At 40.7% G+C, this 16914-nt stretch overlaps 1 protein-coding gene across 3 annotated transcripts in view; it reads right to left on the reverse strand.

Annotated features, from left to right (window-relative positions):
• The window catches only part of Klhl32 (kelch like family member 32), a 243202-nt gene that overhangs the window by 196018 nt on the left and 30270 nt on the right, over positions 1–16914 (reverse strand). For all 3 annotated transcript variants that reach the window (XR_004944214.1, XR_004944213.1, XM_036177988.1), the window contains exon 2: positions 7192–7276. Coding sequence is in view for 1 of the 3 variants with exons in the window: in XM_036177988.1 (XP_036033881.1) it covers positions 7192–7214 (23 nt within the window). In the remaining 2 variants the exon portion in view is untranslated. The remainder of the gene's footprint in view (positions 1–7191; positions 7277–16914) is intronic.

Below are 16914 nucleotides of genomic sequence, written 5' to 3' on the forward strand. Positions count from 1 at the left end.
AACTTTCATTCTGGAAATGATTACAAAAACTAATAAATAAAATGCAGAGCACATTTCTAACAGGCTCATTCTGAATCTCTGCTTTGGTGCAAAGGGCTATTTTGGGTGCATAGAGTTCACACGTTGATCACAGAAACCCCCCAGGGTCTTATTTTCATATATTCATTTAACTGAATTCAGGCAGTTTTTTGAGCATGTAATATAACAAATCTACAGCTTTACCTTTACATTTCAAATTTAAAATTCTGTGGATTTCTATTTTAATGGTTACCTACTATTTAACAGGGTCAAAATATTCTTATACATTAATAGTAAAAGAATGCTATTTATTTACGTGGACAGGTTATTAAAAAAATCAAGTAATGGATTTTTTCTTATTTTTACATAATACCTTATAAATTTTCTAAAGTGGATGCTAGAAATAAAGATAGACATAATAATAAGCAAAGATTAAATCTGATAGAACAATTAAGAAATATTAAGACTATGAAGAAGGGAGCTTAATTATAAATGAATATTCTATACCCTTCCCTCATTCATATACATGAAAAATATTTATTCAGCCTTATTATTCTAGATACTGGAGATAAAATAACTAAATAAATGAGTGTAGTAGCAGCCATCACACAATACTCAGTCTAGCAGGACAGTGACACTGGTTCCCAACCTTCTTCTAGTGCTAGGAACCTTTAATGCAGTTCCTCATGCTGCAGTGACCCCCCCCAACCATAAAATTACTAATGTTGCCACTTCATGACTGGAATTTTTTTACTGTTATGAATTTTAATATAAATATCATGTTTTCCAATGGTCTTAAGTGACCCTTGTGAAAGGGTCATTTGACAGCCCCCCCCATTAAGTGTCATGACCCAGAGGTTGAGAATCACACTGCACTAAGTAATTTCACCTTCCCAAAGGAGAAATATCCACGATGCAAACTAAAGATGGATGAGCTACCATACTGATACAAAGAAGAGAAAATGTCTGCAGGAAAAGAGAACAGCAATTTTCAGCCTGTGTCATCAGAGCACGGCATGGCTATGACACACAGCAATAGTTGAGGGCTATCTGAGCAATGGACTGAAACACCAAGATAATGTTTCAGAGAAGCGAACAAATTTGAAAGCTGTTCGGGGTAGGGGGCAGTTAGGAGCTTAGATGATAGGTTAGATACAGATATGGATGATAAAGGGGTTCTCATAAACGTGCTCATTTTTCTGGTTTATAAAACTTGATATTCCAATAGTAGGGTACCAGGACAAGAAAAAAACAATGAACTCAGCTTGGAACATGTGAAATTTGAGTGGTCTTAAAGACTTCCAAGGGTAGATGTCAAATCCACAGCTAGATTCATAGCTCTGGAGCTCAGATAGCAGTCTTGGCTAAGAAAAGAAACTTATGATTCTTGTCCTCAGAGGGGCCAACAGAGCATGGCTGTCTCATGAACATACTTGAGGTACAGCCAGTAAAAATATCTCAGAAGGAAAAAGAGATCTGAAGCACAGAAGGAATTCATGGCTTGGTTTACCTCTTGAGTGGCAGGAAATAGGAACACCAGAAATATGTAAAACTGTACAATTGTGGGCTTCTTTGATGTAAAGATTTTTGTGAACTGTCACTGGACAACATAGATTATTCAGTTTATCAAATGAGGATTTTGTTAAGCAAATCACACACACACACACACACACACACCACCACCACCACCACCACCACCACCACCACCAAACTAATAAACAAAAACCAAGAATGGAAGAATGCTAAAAGCAGCTGGTAGTAATGGCTTTACCAGAGGCCATGGGAATATATAGCAGGTATCAACTAGTATTCAACAGATCAACCTACCAGATGAATAACTCTCTGATGGGGAGCCCCACTTGGCAAAGCCATGGAGTCACTAACTGTGAATGACTGGTTGCTTCTGTCTGTAGTTCTTCTCATGTGCCACTATATTTCTTCCCTCGGAATAGCCATGAATGGTTATATTTTATTTGTGCTGAAATGGGATTTTATTTGTATATTAATAAATAAAGTTGCCTGGGGGTTAGAGCTAAGAGCAAGTCATAGCAGAAGCCGGGCACATGCCCTTAATCTGATCACATGGTAGGCAGAATCTGTGTGTTCAAGGACATAGCCAGCTTGGAGACACATACATGCCTTTAATCTCAATACCAACCATAGAGACCTGGAGGTCTGTATAGAAGAAGTCATATGGTTGGGTTTAGAACCAATGAGAAGGCAGAACAGAAAGTCAATAAAAATACAGACAAACAGGAAGTTGGCCTCTTCTCAGGGGAAGAACAGCAGTGGCTGGTAAGGTAAAGGCTATTCACTAGTGCTCTGACCTCAGGCTTTTAACTCTTTATTTGACTCTGTGTTTCTTATTTAATAAGACTGTTTAGAATTACATCTACAGCCATGGGTATTTTTCCCCACTGCTTGTGTGTTTATCTCATGTATCTATTCCATCATTTGGGCATACATATAACTGTGGATGGTCAGGAAGATGATTTCTGCTTAAGCTATATAATTTTGATGAGTAGAAATAATACTAGAATATTTTTCATAATTGATGTAGGAAATAGTATTCTTAGTCACAAAGACTGCTAATTTTAGATCTCACAACAAATTCAAAACAGACCAGCTGCCCCTGCAGAGAATACACAAGGACAAGTTCCCAAGTGCCTGCTGAATCAAGGTCAGGCATGAAGCAACTTCGGTAGACATAAGCCCTGCAGTAATTGATTTTCTGCACATACTCCTAACCTCAAGGTTCAGCCACCTAACCTTGTTTAAGTCCTGAATTTCAATGCTATTTCCTGTCTAGGAACCTTGACTACTTAGAGCTATGTGCATGGCCAAGTGTTACTCCCTAGCCTGAAAGAAACTGTGTGACTTATCATGTGTTATGAGAGTGGGTTGTACCCTGTATATGTAACTTATAATTGTTCAGAGTTTGGCTGTTTAGGTGAATGTGTGAGCTGAAAGAGGGATGTAGCTGAATGTACAGAAGGAGAAGTGTAGGAAGATGTAGCTGTGTGTGTAGGGAGAAAAGTATGAGAGATGTAAGAAGAGACAGAGATGTGTGTGTAGGGCAGAAATACATGTGTAGAGTGATTGAGTGAGTGAGTGAATGATGTAGTAGTGTGTGAAGGAATGTAACAGAGTAGAGAGAAGAAATTTGTATAAAAGAGAGATGTGGAGATATATGAAAAAGAGATGTAACTGTGTGAAAAAAGATGTAACTGTATGTAAGGATATCTGGCTGTGCAGGAGAGAGATGTATTATATAAAGAGATATACAGCAGTATGTAGCTGTGTGGAGACAGATTTTTCAGAGAGAAGATTTTTCAAGATGAAGTAAAAGAGAAAGTTACCATCAGAAGTGTGTTTCCTTATTTTCCACTCAGAAAAGTCTAGCCCTCTCTGCATTCTTGGATTTGTTTTCATACCTTGGGCTGCTGGACGCTGGCCCTCCAGTTAGCAGTAGAAGACATTAAGGGTTGAGCAAAAGTTACAGAATTTAGACTGGTTAAGAAGGGAACATAGCAATAAAATGAGTCCCAACAATATTCTGCTAGCTCATAGATCAATGCTTTGCTCAGCCATCATCGGAGAAGCCTCCTCCTGCAGCAGATAGGAACAAATACAGAGACTCACAGCCAAACAATGTGCACAAAGTGAGAGACCTTGGACCACTCACACCTCCATGGTATGTCTCCATCAAATCCTTCCTCTCAGAGCTCAGGGAACCCCACAGAAGAGGAAGTTCAGTGATTGTATAGAGGGCATGGAGGACATCAAGGAAACAAGGCCTTCTACACACCTAAATACAGTAGGACCAACGTACATATGAATTCACAGAGACTAAGGCAACGTGCACAGGGCCTACATGTATCTGTGCCAGATGGGGTCCCAGTGCTGAGAGGAGAAGGGGACACAGCCCTGATCCCTAATCCAAAAGCTAATGAAAAAATTAATTTGCAAATGAAAAATTAATTATCTCCAACAGAGTCTCACTGGAGAAACAAACCATTCTTACAGCCAGGCTCCATGCCCAGCAATAGTGGCCTCTATGGTGGTTTTATGTCTCAAATGTTTTCTTTTTAACATTACACACCCTTCATGTATATGTTATGGTTTCTGGTTTTGTGTTTTTATGGGATTCTTGTGTGTGTAAACATTTGTGCGTCTATATCTATATGTGTAGATGGCTCTTGTGCTGGCTCTTTTTCTTCTGTTTTTTGTTTGTTTTGTTTTGTCCCATTCTGGTTTGTTTTTATTTTACTTTATTATTATTCCTTAGATGCCCGTTTATTTTCTAATGAGAGGTGAGTGGATCTTGAAGGAATTGGAAGGGGGGAAATGTAGTTAGAATACATTGTATAAAAAAAGCTATTTTCAACGAAATAAACAGTAAAAGAATAAGGAAAAGGGGAAAGAGGAGGAGGACTGAGGACAAGGAAATAGACCGTTGATAGTAGTGGAAAGCAGCTAAGCTAGTAGATGAGACATAGAAATGAGGTCAAGTGATGGCCGGTGTAAAATGGGTGAACCTTCAAGCTAGGAAACGAATCCACAGTAAGAGCAAAGCAGCTACTAGGGAGATTTCAGAAATGAAGTCACTGCTGGGGATAGAAAGGTCCATGCTGTGGCTGTGTCCATATGTGGCTGAGTGGAAGGAAAAGCTCTCTGGAGCAAACAAGGCAAGCTGAGGCAGAGCCTCCAGCAATGGTCTGTGCTGAGGAGGAAGGCGTGGAGGAATTCATGATCTTGTTGCAACAGTTCCAAATGGCACGATGGAAGAGTGAGAGAGGGAGCAGGGCTCTGGGTGGGAGCACGGAAGGAGATGACTGCACCATGGAAGATATGGCCGTGGGATGGTAACTGGTTAATATAAATGGCTGACTTGGGATAGGAAATCCCTTTGAGAACACACACTGATTCTGGCATCAAGGAGCAAATTCTTTGTCTGAGATGGTGCAGTGTAAACACCACAGTCCTCAAGTACGGTACTGGCAAGACTCCAGGTGTAACACAGGGCATTTTGGCCATGGTATTCACTGCATTATGAATGTGGTAGTGTGAAAGATAATGGCCCCAAAGGGGAGTGGCACTATTAGGAGGTGTGGCCTTGTTGGAAGAAGTGTGTCACTGGGGGGGTGGGCTTTGAGGTTTCTTTTGCTCAAGCTTCCCTCAGTGGGATGGGCAGTCGGCTTCCTGTTGCCTGCAAGATGTAGGACTCTCAGCTCCAGCACCACGTCTGCCTGCATACAGTCATGCTCCCCATCATGATGATAATGGACTGAACCTCTGAAACTGTAAGTGAGCCACCCTAATTAAATGTTTCCCTTGTAATTGTTGCCTTGGTAATGTCTCTTCACAGAAAAAAAAAACACAAAAAACAAAAACAAAAACAAAACACCTTACCTAAAACACTAGATAGTTTTGGTTTTTGCTCTGAGGGCCTCTAAACATCAACTGTATTCCTATCCCAGATATTAATAAGAAATAATGTTAGTACCCTAATTCCCCATGTGTATTTACCTATCCTTTTTTAAAAATGTAATATATTTATTTCTTTTACATCCCGACCACAACCTTCCCTCCCTCCTCTCCTCTCACTCCTCCCCCCTCCTCCAACCCACCCTCAATCTACCCCCTTCAGTATTCATTCAGAAGGGGGAAGGCCTCCCATGGGCACCAGCAAAGCATGGCATATCAAGCTGCCATTATACCAAGCACCTCCCCGTGTATTCAGGCTGGGCAAGGCAACCCATCATGAGGAACAGGTTCCCACAAGGCAGCCAAAGCACCAGGAACACTGCTCCCATTCCCAAGGGTTCCACAAATAGATCCAGCTACACAATGGTCACATATATGCAGAAGGCCTGGTCAGTCCCATGCAGGCTCGCTATTTGTTGGTTCAGACTCTGTGAGTTCCTATGAGCCAAGCTAGTGGTTTCTGTGCATTTTCCTGCAATGTTCCTGACCCCGTTGGCTCCTACAATCCCCCTTCTCTCGCTTCATTAGGACTCCCCAAGCTTGGCCCAATGTTTAGCCTTGGATCTCTAGATCTGCCTCCATCAGTCACTAGAAAAAGGCTCGCTGATGACAATGGGGGGGGGAGGGTAAACCACCAATCAGATAACAGGGAATGGCCAATTTAGGTAAAGACCCCCTTTTCAGTCATCTCTTACAGTACTCTCTTCCTTCATCCACCTCTCACCCGATCCCTCAAGTTCCCATGCTTACCTCTCCCCCATCTTACCCAGGGGATCTCTTCTATTTCCCCTTCCCCAACAGATCCATTGATCCCTCTTTGTTCCCTAGCCTTTCTGGGTCTGTGGATTGTAGCATGGTTATCCTTTACTTTACAGCTAATATCCACTTATGAGTGAGTACACACCATGTCTCTCTCTTAATCTTTCTTCCGAAGACCTTTTGACTGCTTCCTCAGAAACTGATGCTGACTTGCCTGCAGGCAAATCGGATGCCACATGCTTTCTCCCTGGCTGCCTCTCAGATTTTTAGAATGTGAAGCTCTCTCCTGCCTTAGTGCATTTCCCAGCTCACCCCATCCTGTGGCTCTCAAGAATATCCATCCTTCTTCCCTGCATTTGCACTAAACTTTTCCTTCAGATCATTTTTCACAACGACATTTACATTGCTGCCTGTATAGCTATTTGTTGAACATCTGGTTCTCCCCTAGAATACACAGTTTATGGCAGGAGAAATAAAATTTTATATTATCCATAAATGATACTTTACATCAAGTTGAGTATTGGCTCAACAAATACTTATTAACTAAATGAATATTCAAACAAGATACTATCAGGAATTTTTGAATCCTCTCTAAACTTATTGCATTAAAGGGGACAATATTCAAATGCATTCATCGCTTTCGAAAAAAAATTTTATCATGTGCCTTTAGAGTGACATGTCTTTTGCTCAAAGGGCTACATCCCAAATAAGAAAAGGACCTAAAGCAGTATCAGTCGTTGAATCATGAAGCTTTTCTAGGCTTGATCAAGAGGTCTTAGTGGTTCATCCTTGTTCCAAGTGCCCAAATCACAAGAATTATAACTGTTTTGTTTATGCAGTCAAGCTGTGTTCAGATCCCGCTCTGTGCTCAGTGCGGCCAGTGTAGGACTGACTATACTGAGCAGGGCATGCTCCTTCAGTGTGTACCTGAGACAGCGTTCAGAAGGCATTCTCCAGCTGGGTCCTTAGAGTCAGGCTCAGAAGTTTTCAGAAGAATCCGCAAGCATTCCAGCTGGATTAAAAAGGACGAGAAAAAGGAAAGAAAATTAAAGTGAGCCAAGTACAAAGAGCATTCTAGAAGGTCATGACCCTGATGCTTCACAATCCCAAGGAGAGGCCTGGAGAATGTGAACACTGACATTTCACATCTCCTCACTACTTCCTTTAACGTGTTCTTGAGGTTTTTAAACTTTCAGGTACATTATTAGAGACTCAAGTATAGAAAGTGTGATATGTTTGAGACTCAATTAATAGCTGACTAAAGACTGAAAGGAAAAACACCAAATGATCATTGGGAATAGTTTTCCAATCAAGATTTTATGAAATGCAGCTACAGTGATCTGGATTACAGATACTTGTCTGTGGAAATTTAGGTTTCCTTCCAAACATGACTAGTGAAATCAAGTTTATACCAAGTACATTTTGGATAGGTAGCATATGAGAGCAGGGTGTCTTGTCAGGCTTGAAGCTCCTTGGCTGTGCACACTTCTCATGCATCCTTGCTGCCCACCCTTGCCTTTGTATTTAAGCAGTGATGTAACTCTAAACAGAAAAATAAATTATTTGAATAGTCTGGGATCTGGTCCATGACTGCATTTTATAACACTCATTAGAGAATTGAGCTCACATTTGGTAATACACCCAAGTGGCAAAATTAATTAGAATCTGAATAAGCTAAATAGGCTTCCTTCTGTCTCAATTTTATTTTGAAAAGCAGCAGTAATAGGGTAAAAAAAAATGTATGAAAGCAGTGTATTAAACTGTGCCTATTTCTTCTGGCTTTTGTAATAAAATATTTGTATTCTGACTAAACTACAATGATTATTATATTATAAAGGAACCTGCAATTGGTATAATTTTTAAATGCTTAATGAAATATATTGTTTATTTAAGTATTCTATTATTACTGAATATTGAGCTGTTTCAAACATTTATTTTCATACAATTTACCTTTTAGTTCTTTTGTTTTTAACTATTATAAATAGGCTATTCCTTCACTTGTTTCTAGTGTAAGTTCTAACAAAAACTAAGGTGATCATCATTCTCACTTGCTCCAACATGGGTGAGCAGCACAGACATTCAGAATAATTCTAGGGTTATAAGCTCAATGGTATGATATCAAACACAAACATAGATAAACACTTGAGCTTTGAAATGAAAAAAACTATCTATTATAGGTGAGATTAAAAAAAAATTTACTCTTTTGAAATTCTATGTTTTTAAAATATTTCTAGTGACCCAGCAAATGGACAAGAGAATTTTAAAGGTTAGAATAATTCACCATTAGAGGATATATCTAATTTGATATATTCCAAACAGTAATGGCAAAAATCATAAAATGAATTCAATCCCTGCTAGAGATACTTATTGTTTCTAAGTCAACACAGTAAATTTGTTCTTCTCCAAAATTATCTAAGTATGATCTACTACATCCTACATAGTTTAATTAAATGAATGAAACATCTAAAGGTGAATCAAAATGAATTACAAATGTATTGCCACAGAAAACGTTTACTTACTATTTACTATTATTCCCTACATGTTATTTTCTATTTGCTATGTATATAATATGTTGGTATAAGAATAAGATTTACGGGCAAATACATTTGTTTTATTAAGGGTTCCATAGACAGGATGGTATGCTAGGGGTGCCATATTCCTCCACAGTTTTTTTTCTGCCTTTTCCCTGCTTAGAACCTGGATTCCTTTCTAATCTATGGCTCTGAACTTCCCCAGGAGCTCTGAAGACCTTGATCAGTCCCCTATCTTCTTCCTCTTCAAAACCCTCTGGATTCAGAGCTGGCCAGCTCGGTAAACATCTGGAAACACAACGATAGAAAACGGAGTTTTTTTTTTTTTTTTTCAAGCATCTGGCTCTCTGTGATCTCACCACACACGTAGGCACACCTAGCACAACCTTGGGTGTGATATTCAGTTGGAAGCACAAGAAGAGGCTTCTCTTGTTGGAACTGAGAGCCTTCACTGTGGAGGCCTCTTAATTGTGGCCATCTGCCGCTTTCAGAAGCCACACGGCTCTAACAAAAGTGCTCTCCTGATGCATCTCTAGTCAGGCTGTTCTGAGTTCTTTGTTCAGGTAGGTCCTTCCTTCACATCTCTTCAAGAGCTTTGTGATCAAGCACTGGACACATGAGTGTTTTGATGAACAGAGAATTCACTGATGTCACAATAATTCAAAGGAGAAAAGCATGCTTATGAAAGTAGTTAAGAAAGCGTGTATTCAAATTCTGCTGTCGTGTAACCAGCTTCTTAGCTCAGGTTCACAGATTTTTAGACAGATAAAGTGAATTTTCCCCTGCAGTGTAGTTATTGTACATGAGCAAGGCAGTGAAAGATACCAGAATTTTCTACTGCAAAAACATACCTCATCAACACATGGATTATATTGAGCTAACAGTTGCTAAGAACCAGCAGGTGTAGGATATGCTCTAAAAACAGGGCCTGCATCTTCCCTTTTCAAAGGAAATTTCCATTCAGAGAGGGATCTGGCACCGGATCTTGGTTAGCATCAATGTGCTAAGTTCATTTATGACTACACAAATGTGACTTATGTAGTGATTATCTTAGGTGACAAGCTTATGTAGCTATGTCAAATACTAACATTTTTTTTTATTTCATCCTTATCCATAATAGTTTGAAAGGAGAAAAAAAAATCTGAGAGGAAGATCATGAGTGTACTTTTAACCACTGCCAAATTACTTGTAATAATGTCAATGCCAGAAAAGGTTCGTGTTATTTTATTGTTTAAGGAATAATGGCAATAAAATATCTGTATGTGTTTAATAAGACACTTTTTAAAATACTTTTAATCTGAGGTCACTTGAATCCATGGATGTTGAACCTACAGATTCAAAGAACTAACTAAAACAATACAAGCTGGGAGTAGTGAAATCAGGTCTCAAACCCAGCAGACTCCACACCGAGTCCACACTTTCAACCATAGGTAGTACTAAAAATGGGGCACAGTCTGGGACACTTTTACCTACCCTGAGGTGCTGAAGAGCCTCCAGGCAGCTAAACTCATTTGGGAAGAAGGAACCTCAATTAAGAAAATGCTTAGAACAGATTGGCCTGTCCGCAAGCCTGTGAACCATTTTTTTTTTAAATCATTTATGTGGAAGGGCCCCCCTCACAGAGAGTGATGCCATCTGTAGGCAGGTGGTCCTGGGTGCGGTAAGAAGGCAGCTGAGTAAGTCATGAGAAGGAAGCCGGCAAACAGTATTCCTACATGGTCTCTGTATCAGCTCCTGCCTCCAGGATCCTGCCTCCACTCCCTGTCCTTACTTCCCACCCTAGACGATGGACTAAACCTTTTCCTCTCTGTGTTTATTTTGGTCATAGTGTTTTATCGCAGCAATAGAAACCTGAACTAAGACATAAGGCAGCATCAGCTCATTACAGAAAAGGTTTCCTATCACTTATGGTTCCAAAGTTAATAAAGAAACATTTCAACCACTACAAGGAAAACAGAACAAACCTAAAGGTTCCCAGCCCTGCCTGATCAATAGAAGACTGGGGCTGTGGCCACCAACTGTTGGTGTCTCCCAAGGAGCACCCTGCTGTAGGCTGAATTAGGCCCCTATACCAATTCATGTGTGGACTGCTTTAACCTCTAATACTTCAGTGATAAGATTTTTAAGGAGATAATTAAAATTAAATGTCACGAATGGGCCCTAATTAAATTGTGTTCACACACACACACACACACACACACACACACACACATACACACACACACACAAAATGCTTAGGGCACAATCAATTGTTGTGTAGCAATCTCCTGAGAGATAAAAACTCTATCTTGGAGGAAAGCTCACTAAGATTCAAGATGTTTTAAAGGGAGAGGAAACTTCCAACCTGTAGGGAAGCTCTTTAAACTCAACAAGTAAACAACCGAGTCTTAGAAGTCCCTGAAATCGAGCAGATTTCTCCCTCCCCATGCTGATAAAGCAGGAGGACTTCTGAGACACACTCACACTATCCAACCTGCTAAAAGAAGCTACCTAGAAAAGATCCTCCAACTGGTTGAACTTGCTGCCATTTGTGCAGTGTTCTCAGGTTTCCAGTTTTCATAAACTGTCAGGGCTGGGGTGGGCTTTTGGTGATACAGCTATCTTTGAGTCATTTTCTGCTCCTGCAAGTAACCCACTCCAGTAAAAACTCATTGGTACACCCATTTGGATGTCAGTGACATCATTACTTTTGGGTCTGTCGTTGGGTTCCTATCTGGGGTGAGTACACAGTTGTACACATCTCCCCAGGAATAGTGTCACACATGACCAAGTAAGAAAAAAGTCTATTTAAACACAGAGATATAGCAGCCATATGTAAGCCTAGGTAGGAGAGGACCCTCAGAAGAAATCAACCTTGCTGACATGTTATCAAATTTCTACCATTCAAAAGATGTGAGAAAATAATTCTGTTGTTTAAGCCACACTCCCTGTGGTATTTCCTATGTCAGTCCTTGTAAACTACTGGACACCCCCCTCCTCAGGGCAGAGTGCAGTTCTCATAACATGGATCCTCTACTCAGGCAGCCATCTTGCCATCACTCTGCTCAGTAATTAAAGGCAGCCTGACTTCTAGCCATTGCTGCCAAGTCCTCCCAATTTGTTCAAGTTACAATGGCTCAGAGGCTGTAACCAAACCCAATGACCGCATTGCCCACAGATCTATGACAATCTGTGCTCTGCCCAGATGAAGCTGAGTCATGGGTGGGTAAGAAACTTCTGACCCAGGTGTCTCCTGAGATAGATCCTTTTCATTATTGGCCCATTGGAACATCTGGCTCCCACTTTGTTTTTCTAATCAGTGCTCAATTTTCTTTGAGAAGTTAACACATACTACTATTTACAGAAATTCCCTCCAGGAAGTTTCTTAGATTCACATGCACAGCATAATTTGCTTGCTCCATGAGTGCCTACACCATTGTAGGTTTTATAATAGCCATGGGGGACCCAACAGAGAGAACTGAATGTCTATAATGTCAAATACCTACCCTGCCGTGTGGCTAAATCACAGGCAACTTCTTAACACCACATTCCTGAGGCTGAGCTGTGTACCTGCATCACTTCTTAATAATGTAAAATGGTGTTTTGTTTTGTTTTGTTTCTGATCAGGCATTCTCCCAAGCTCCTACCCATCATGAAAACCCCCTCCAATCTAACATGTATGAGAACAAGCATATAAATCTGTTGTAAGAGTCTAACCTTTGTGTGCGCCATGGCCATTGCTACCTCAAAATCAGAGAAGTGTAATTACCTGCACTCACAAGATCAGGCTTAAAAATGTTCCCTTGCAGGAGTATGTAGGGGCTACCAGATCCTCACCTGACATTACAAACATGTACACCCCTGCCACTTCTGTGGCTTGTGGTCTTGGGAGGTGCTACAGTATATAGGAGGTGGAAGATTAACTGAGTTTACTTCAGATTATTCATTACAACTGGATATTGTTATTTGTTTATATGCATCTTGGAAAAAGTTGGAAGGATTTGGAACAAGTGTGGCCTTGGAGGAAGTTTGTCACTAGGGGTGGGCTTTAAGGTTTCAAAACTCATGCAAGGCCTCCTGTGTGTGTGTGTGTGTGTGTGTGTGTGTGTGTGTGTGTGTGTGTGTGTGTGTGTGTGCGCGCACACACACGCAGGTCTCCCTCCCACCCCCACCCCCACCCCTCCTTGCCTGCCTTCAGATCAGGATGTCAAGTTCTCAGCTATTTTTTCAGCACCATGCATGCCGCCATGCTCCCTCCATGCTGACAAAGGACTAACCTCTCACACTGTAAGCAAGCCCTGAATTAAATGCTCTCTTTCAAAGAGTGGCCTTTGTCATGGTGTCTCCTCACAGCAGCAGAACATTAACAAGTCGTCAGCACACTGGTACCTCAGGCATCTCTTCTGCTGTTGTGCTTTGTCATCTGCAGCATCAGCTCCGGGCACGGTTTGCACAAGTGCCCTTCCATGCTGCCTGCTTTACCGCCAACAGGGCACTGGTCTGTTTACTGCTCAGGACTTTCTTGCCCTCTTTTTTTGAGTGGCCAGAGGGAGGGAGGAGAAGGTGTTCTGCTCCTCTATGTGTTCCATTGGCACCTATACCACACTCAACAGTATAATCCCACCTTTATAATCCCTGGATGGGGACAGGATCTTTTATACTAGTTCAGCCTCCTTTGACTCACAGTCCTGGCAGCCAGAGTTTTGACAGCTGTCCCAGTCATACCCCATTGCCTCACTTTTGCTTGCCAGGTAAATGACTGGGCAATTCTATTTACATGGTCAAGATCCACACCTATATAGCCACTAGTATTAACTATTATTCAGGGACTAATATTATTTGAAAAAAAAATCCTCAAAGCAAAAAGAATAAAAGTATAATGTATCTCCATTTCTGAATAGAGAACATGAGATCTTAATGAGAGGTGGTCTACAGAGTGAGCTCCAATGTTTCCATTTATATGATGGAATTCATTAGTTAAATGAATGAAGTGTTAACACTACATAGACAGAATTTCTTCAAGGATAAAATGTCAAGCCACCCCAACGCATGTGGTTGGAGACCATTTGGATCAAATGGAGATCTGCTGCGTGAGTAGCTCTTCCAGCTGTATGAGCACACCCCTCTTCAGCTCTGACTTTAATTTTTAGCTCCATCACATTCTATGAATAGAAACACAAAATGCTTGGATCAGTTACACAGTCTTGTCAAAATACCCTAACCTGCAATTATAACATCCTGAGGTGCTTCTCTCAAATGTTCCATGAATACTATTTTATTAAGGAATTTTGTGTAGTTCTTTTGTCACTTAAAACTAAACTCAATTATTCCCCTAAATCTTTACAGATGGTAAAATGTAGGTCTTGTGCACTTTACTAGTACATATATAAATTATTTTTAAGAAAGATATATATTCCTGAGCTACATGACACAGGATTTATTTTGTAAATCTAATTATTTTAGTCCATTAAAAACTCTGTATAAAATAGTTCTTAGTCAGACAGTACAGGTCCATTCCCACTGATCATTGGAAACCCGAGAAAATACATAATATAGAGTTCCCTAACTTCTGATCAAAATGTGTCCAAATACAATTTTAAGATAGAGGGTCTTAATGCTAGATTTTAAAACAAGGATTGCTCATTCATCAAAGATTCACTAAGTGTTTAATATGCTTCCAGTATCTACTGAACAAGGTATAATTAGACACTCAAGAAAAAATAAAAATGATGTCTCCCTGTAAAAGCTTACAAACTACAAGATAAGGCAGAACATTCACATTTGCAGTTATCCTCACAGCATAAGACAGCTGGCATTTTCTTCATTGTACAAATTTTTCTCATTTCAACCTCTCTAAAATGAGAGTTGTACCTTGAAAACATTAATTAACATGTACCTACCTCTCCACTTTGAGAAGCAGAAGCATGGCTTGCCTCTACATTACAACAGGAAATGCTGTTGTTCACAGGAGTGGTTAATACATGGGCTTCCCATTGAATTCTTATCACAACCTGTCCTTGCACAAATCAAGAGTCTTTTGGCAGGGAGGGGAACATGAGCTTGGCAAACTGAAATGCTGAAGATGGAAGGCTGCAATCTCACATTGCCCTTGCAAAGGGAAATTCATCCACTGCAGTGCTGGGCAAAGGTAACCCCAGAAGCACTGAAGGATGATGGGAAAGAAGATGGCTTCTCAGCTCAGGACAAGGAAGCCTGGTTTACAGTTCTGTGAAATGAAGATCTGTGTGACTTGGAGGTGTGCTTCAGTATCCTCATAAAAGCAGTGGTTTGTGGAAATAAACTGCCTGTTACATATCTTGGTGTCAATATTGCTTCTGTGACCTTCATGGCATTGGTTTCCCCACACCCCTTTCCTAAAGAGTGAAAAGGGTATCTAAAGGGAATTCAATAAAAAGGTTCTAGTTTCAGATGGCGGATTAAGCACCCATTCATTAAAATATTTATATCTATTGTGAGACACATTCTGATTCTGGTAATGTTACATTAAAACAAATGTTTCTCCTTATTTTTCTTGAAGAAATCACATCACAGATACCATAATAAAGATGTTTTAAAACAATGATGAACATACAATTTCAATAACAACTTGAACAAGAAATAAAAGCCATACAAATTATTGAAACTGAGTACATAATAAGTGACTCTGGAAAACCATGAAAAGTGGGTTCCAGCCTGGCAATGGAGGATACAAAGAAAAAAACCCAACTTCTATCAAGGAAAAAAATACATAAATGTGACTTAGAACCTGATGAGACTAGCATGAGACTCTCATGTGAACTGAAATGTTTGTGCCTATTCCACAGTCACAGCTCAAGCCCTGTGACCAGGAGACTCCTCTGGGGGGCTACTACATGGTTTGACATTCCATCCATGGCTCAAGACACGCCACAGAGAGTAGTCGTTCGCATTTCCTACATGGTCCTTGCCTTTTCTGACTTCCTTCCCTGGAGTTGGCATAGAGAAGTTCTCTGACCTCACCTTGTCTGGGTCATAAGATCTTTAACTAACAGGATCCCAGCTCTTACCCAGGAGCAGGGAGTGGTGAAAGGGGAAGGTCTTACTTGCTGAATGTATTACCTCAGTCGTGCCCTGTTTACCCAGTTACATTTCAATATGGTTGTCCAGGCTTCAGTCATGCCTGTAGAATGAACGATCCACAATACCCCAGAGGAAGGGCTTCCTAGGCCTTCTGGATGAGAAGTTCCTAGAGAACTGCACTACTGGAGGGCACAGGGAAGATGACCTGTGCTCCTCTCATACCTCAACCTGTGCAGTCTCCATCTGTAGCTGTTATAATATCTTCTATAATAAAGTAATAAGCACCTGTGTCTGACTGAGCCCTGGGATCCACTGAGCAAATGGAACAATTCAGAGGGAGGAAAGGGAAGGAGGAAATGATGTAATTATAAGCTCAAAAAAATTAAAAATATATACATGTAATTTTAAAAAGTTAGGTGGGTAGAGAAGGGAGAGTGAATCTAGGAGGAGTTGGAGGAAGGGCTGGATATGATGAAATACGTTGTAAGAAAGTCTCAAAGAACTAATCTTTTTAAGGCACGAGAGAACTTCCTGCTCTGCTGTCTACCATGTGAGGATACAAGCAGCCCTCCATCTGCATACCAGATCTACAGGCATTTAGTTTTAGGACTTCGTAGCCTCCCGAGTTGTGAGAGAGAAACATTTGTGTCGAAGCAACTCAGTCTCTGGCAATTTCTTACTCAAGCCAAACCGGGATGGGACAGTTGAAACTAGGAAAACTAAGGAGACATGTGTTTTAGAAGACACCACCTAAGGGCCCTCTCCTGCACTGTGACTCTAGCCTGCCTCGTCGGACTGGCATATCAGTTATTTGATCTCAGAAGAGAATGAGTGAATGTGTCTCCAGACTGCGGACTTAGGAACAATGGAGGGTGCACGTGTTATCTGAAAAGCAAAGGGAGCAAGTGAAAGTTCCCACAGCCTTGGGGGGACTCAAGGCTCTCATGTCTCACCCAACTTCCAGAGTGCCAGCAACACCGAGAACTAAGGTTATTTACAGGGGTTAAAAGAACAACCAAGCTAACCCTCAGCTACTCCAGAGTTCCTGAATACACCAAACGCCCAGTTCAACTCCATCTCC

This window comes from Onychomys torridus, chromosome 2, assembly GCF_903995425.1.
Source record: "Onychomys torridus chromosome 2, mOncTor1.1, whole genome shotgun sequence".
Classification (NCBI taxonomy): Eukaryota; Metazoa; Chordata; class Mammalia; order Rodentia; family Cricetidae; genus Onychomys; species Onychomys torridus.